Source organism: Mesocricetus auratus, unplaced genomic scaffold, assembly GCF_017639785.1.
Source record: "Mesocricetus auratus isolate SY011 unplaced genomic scaffold, BCM_Maur_2.0 Super-Scaffold_100037, whole genome shotgun sequence".
NCBI lineage: Eukaryota > Metazoa > Chordata > Mammalia > Rodentia > Cricetidae > Mesocricetus > Mesocricetus auratus.
Genome location: NW_024429215.1, coordinates 6272602 through 6277495, shown reverse-complemented (window position 1 = coordinate 6277495; position 4894 = coordinate 6272602). Strand labels below are relative to the sequence as shown.

General features: G+C 51.9%; 1 protein-coding gene across 1 annotated transcript; it reads right to left on the bottom strand.

The window, feature by feature from the left end:
• Positions 1 to 1266: 1266 nt before the first annotated feature.
• Rps9 (ribosomal protein S9) lies at positions 1267 to 4405 on the bottom strand. Its single transcript, XM_005088318.4, has 5 exons — positions 4305 to 4405; positions 3920 to 4041; positions 3595 to 3717; positions 2217 to 2403; positions 1267 to 1510 (listed from the first exon to the last, which is right to left on the bottom strand). The coding sequence occupies exons 2-5, from the start codon at positions 4014 to 4016 to the stop codon at positions 1333 to 1335; spliced, it is 585 nt and encodes a 194-aa protein (XP_005088375.1). The 5' UTR covers positions 4017 to 4041; positions 4305 to 4405; the 3' UTR covers positions 1267 to 1332.
• Positions 4406 to 4894: the final 489 nt, after the last annotated feature.

The window sequence follows — 4894 nt, the reverse complement described above, 5'->3', positions numbered from 1 at the left end:
AGAAGGATGCTGGGTAACCTGACTCGCCTCTGCTGACCAGTCACTTCTACAGCATCCTGGACTACAGGGCTCCAGAAGGGTCTCAGCACAGCACCTTTTGGCTTTCTCCCTCGCACTAACCTTTGTGTGAAACCAACTTTTTGCTTCTTCCAGACAGGGTTTCTCTGTGGCTTTGGAGGCACAGAGAAACCTGTAGACCAGGTTGGCATTGAACTTAAAGAGATCCATCCACCTATGCCTCCCAGGGCTGGGATTAAAGGTGTGCGCTGCCAACTAAACAATGGGGGGTTCCTACACCATGGCAGCTCCCAGGGGTGTATGCCTGGAGCCTGGTTTCTGTTGAAAGTACCAAAGCCTCTCCTTTCTAGCCCCTACAAACTACACCAGCTTTTCCGTATCACAGGCATTTATAACTACTCCTTGGCAGATCTGTTCGACTTAAGTATAACCAGGGTAAGACCAGTCTCCTACAGAAAAACCCCAAGTCAAGGCTACCCCCACCCCACTACTGTATTTCAAAGGGCTCTGACTGCTGTTTACTCATCAGTAAGGTGCTCTGCCCAGCTAGCTGCCTTGAAGGCCCATGCCCTCCACAGTCCAGAGATCCTAAGACTGACCATCGACTCTCAGCTGTGATAAACCCATGCTGGTTAGAGGCCACTTAATTTGTTTTGGAAATTGTCTTACAACCTACCCAAGTTCCTGCAGAGCTTACTCCAACCCATCATGGATGGCGAGGACCAGGCCACTTGCATTGCCAGAAGATTCTAGGCAGGCTGTAAGTCTTCTTGCAGGTTGCTGACCTGACCTGACCTGAGTAGGAAAGCAGCTATCCCTGACGGTTGCTTTTCAATTTCAAGTGGGTTCTCACTTCCTCAGAGATCAAACCACATCTCTCTATCTGACTCAAGCTTCCCAGAAAGGCAAAATAGAAAGAGGAAGTCAGCCCTCTCTCCTGACCATGAGTACAAAACCTCAGCTAAAAATTTCTTACGTGGCACCTTCCTGCTTCCTACCAAAACCACATCTTGAGACACAACTTTCAAAACCTTGGAAGGTTACAACCAGTTAACCTCAACTGGAAACCTTTGATTATAACCCACTAAGCAAAGACCAAAGAGCAAATAACAAAGCATCTGGTCAACCAAGCTTCTCTCCTGGGAACATTATCAAACAAGTTGTGTAGCAGCCTGGCCTACATCTGGCAGGGCTTCTTCCCAATGCAGAGACCATGTTCAAAGCAGAGGCATACCAGTATACCAAGTGTTAATTAATTCTGTTTTATTAGTCAACTGGAAATCTGGATGACTCTGCAGTCTGGGGAGGAGTGACTTAATCCTCTTCCTCATCGTCACCAGCCCCAGCACCACCCTGGCCCTTCTTGGCGTTCTTCCTCTTCACGCGGCCTGGGCGTCCACCACCGTAAGGAGAGCGGAGGGAGAAGTCAATGTGCTTCTGGGAGTCCAGGCGGACAATGAAGGACGGGATGTTCACCACCTGCTTGCGGACCCTGAACGGAAGAACAGGTTAAAGGGACAAGGTGAGGAGAGGTTGAACCATTCGGTCCTGTCCTTGACAGCAGGCTGATGGGCACTATTGACCACAGGCCCAGATAGATGTCTTATGGGTAGCCTTGGAACCACAGAACCCATAAAAATGCTTCTTTGTGAGTACAAAGCCTCAAAACAGCTCAGACATCAAGAGTGCATCTCTGCCCAGAGAGGAAGCTGGTGAGCGAGAATCTGAACCCTCCCTGTAAAGGGCTTATGACTAGTGCTCATTTGCAGAACACAAACTTCCCACTCAGTCACTTCAGCCAGGCTATCAACTGGCAAATTAACTAATAGGAATAAAGCAGTAAGGGTCTGGATTGGAACTCAAACACCACGCTCCAATGACAAGTTTACCACCCCAACAACATCAACTCAATCCTCTCCCTCCAAGAGGGTACCAGGAGCTATTACCTGTCCAGCTGCTCGCATGCCTGGCAGAAAACTTCGCAAGGTGTACGGCTTATGCCGCAGTGACGCTTGCGCTGGGCTATGGGGAGACAAGGCTTCCCAATTCCCCCATAAGCTTTCAGTCTGAACCCTCAGGGTGCTCAGATTTGTCAGCTTCGAAGGCTACACAAGAGATAGGGACGGCAGCTTAGCAAAGGAAGCCAACAGCATAGGTAGGAAAGCAAAGAAAGGCTTACAGGTCTCGCTGTAGCTTACCTGATATGACGCTGGCGGATGAGCACGCGGGCATGGTGAATAGATTTAGCCAGGCCCAGCTTAAAGACCTGGGTCTGCAGCCGCCTCTCCAAGAAGTCCTCAATCTTCAGGCCCAGGATGTAATCCAGCTTCATCTTGCCCTCATCCAGTACCCCAATGCGAACAAGTCGCCTCAGCAGAGCATTGCCTGGGGATGGGAGTGTAACCCAAGTTAGACCTGACCTCAGACTTCCTCCCCTCAAAGCCTGGTAAGGTAGGTTACTACAGCCTACACCCATTTTTGCAAGGAGCACAGGAGAAAACAGTGATGTGCCTCATGATAGGTAAGGTAAACTTTTGGTTTTTCGAGATATTGCTTTGGAGGTTGTCCTGGAGCTTCCTCTGTAGACCAGGCTGGATCTCAAGAGATCCTCCTGCCTCTGCCTCCCAAGTACCGGCATTAAAGGCGTGCACCACCAACGCCGGGCAGATAAGCTTCCTTTAAGAGCTCCTGGTTTTGACAGACATGGCCACTGGATCACCCTTATAGCAGGCATTATACCATAGGTTTACAGCTTTTTAACCTTCATCACTACAATGGGAACTTTTACTTGCAACTTAAGGTAACATGCTGCTTCCACAAGAATCATGGTACTCGTGGAAACTAGGTAGAGACCAAAAGATAAGACTACACAGCACCAGGCCAACAAGATATACAGAAACTTTCATCTATTCAAGGAGTTTGGTAGAAAATTGTGAAAGCCCAGTCCCTAGAAAGAAACCAAACCGAAAAACATGCACCATCCATTTTACTCCAGCATGGTAAAATACAGGCCTAAATTATTATGTTTTATAAATACTAGTCAAGCACAATCTCTGGCTTCCATTTGACCAAAGCTGACAGACCAAGAACTCTATATGTTAACTCAAATAGACCCCTTGTGGCACAAACTGGTATTAAAGTTTCTAATCTGAAATCTTGACTGGCAACCAAGTGACTACCACATGGCAAAGCCTAAATCTGAATCAAAATAGTGCCAACTTCAAAACTCCAGGGCTTTTCCTTCCTAACTGTCGCTAGACGGTTTCATTCGAAAGTGATCCCTGGGAGGCTGCCTTGACAATTTCCACTTCTGCTCAAGAAAATCAAAGGCAGTCTCATATACCTGCAGCTCCCATTCTCCCGTAACTAATTCCAAAACTAATTCCCCCTAGCAAAGGGTTGTGGCTCAAACCCAGTACTCCTAGATCCTAGAGTTGAAGACCAATCTACATCAAATATTCCCCAGTAGCCCAACCTGTTCATCGTCACACCGCCCAGGACCACGGTGTAGCCTAAAACCTCAGCCACCCAACAAACACGCCACCACCCACTATTTGGAAATGGGCCCATGCACACCTTCAAAAAGACGCCGCGGGTCCTTTTCGTCGAGTGTCAGCAGCTCCCGGGCGGCCTTGCGGATCTTGGCCAGGGTAAACTTGACCCTCCACACCTCACGCTTGTTCCGGAGCCCATATTCTCCTGCACGCGGGTGGGGGGGGGAGGACCACGGGTCACCACGACACTCGTGCCTTCACAGCACGAAACTAATCTAGCCCACAACCTCCCCAGCGGCGATGGCGCCCAGGGCGAGCACGTGGCAGGGCCGGCCTCACGGCTTCCTAACTCCTCCCCCGACCCCCCATCCCCGATCTGAAACTCCCACCTTGGGCCACCCACTCACCGATCAGCTTCAGTTCCTGGTCGAGACGCGACTTCTCGAAGGGCCTCCGTGGGGTGACATAGGTTTTGCGACAAACCCAACTCCTGGCGACTGGCATGCTGGCGTCTCAGGGCCCGCCGCGCCTGCGCAAAGGGTCGGGGTTTTTACAAAAAAAAAGACAAAAACGCCGTGGCGCACGCGCAGCAAAAGCCCACGCCGGCACGCCGCGGCCCGGCATCAGCTCGGCTCTCGCGAGAGCCGCCCTAGAGAACTGGAGACTGTCCCCGCCGCCGTGCTGTGGAGTTAAATGTCCCGCCACCTCCCTCTCGCTTTGTGCGCCCGTAAACGCTCGGGTGGCCCCGCTAACCTCCCCGAAAGCCCACCGGATCGCACCCGCGACGCTCACCTGCCAACTCACGCCGGCGACGAAGAGAAACGTGGCCGTCGCACCGGGCTTTTATAGCCACGGCGCCCGGCCGTGACGTCACCGCGCACGGCTCGCGGCCCCGCCAATCAGAAGCGGGAAGGCAGTAGAGCGGAGGTGGGGGGGGGTAGGTGGGGCCAGAGCGGCGCCGGGGCGGGACTTACCGGTGCGCTGCTCACAGGCGGCTCCGGAGGGCGGAGGTGACGGACGTCCTGGTTCAAATCCAAGGATTAACGTGGGCAGCCGCCGCTGCTACGGCAGGGACGCCGAGCAACGCACTGCAACTGCCATTTCTTGGCTTTAACGAAGACTCTTGGGGAAAAAGCTTGCAGGAAATCCAGGGCGGCGGCCACGGCTACCCACCGATGTCTTGAGTGTCGTGACAATTATCCCCCTGTCTTGGGCCTTACCGATGCATTTTTAGGTCTCTGAGCCTGCCTCCGTGCTGGGCTTATAATATTGAAATATGCATCCTGTGCCTGTTCGTTGTTTGTCAGCTTGACACAAATCTAGACGTATCTGGAAAGAGGAACTCTTAGATAAGAAAATGCACCCACCCCCATCATCTCGGC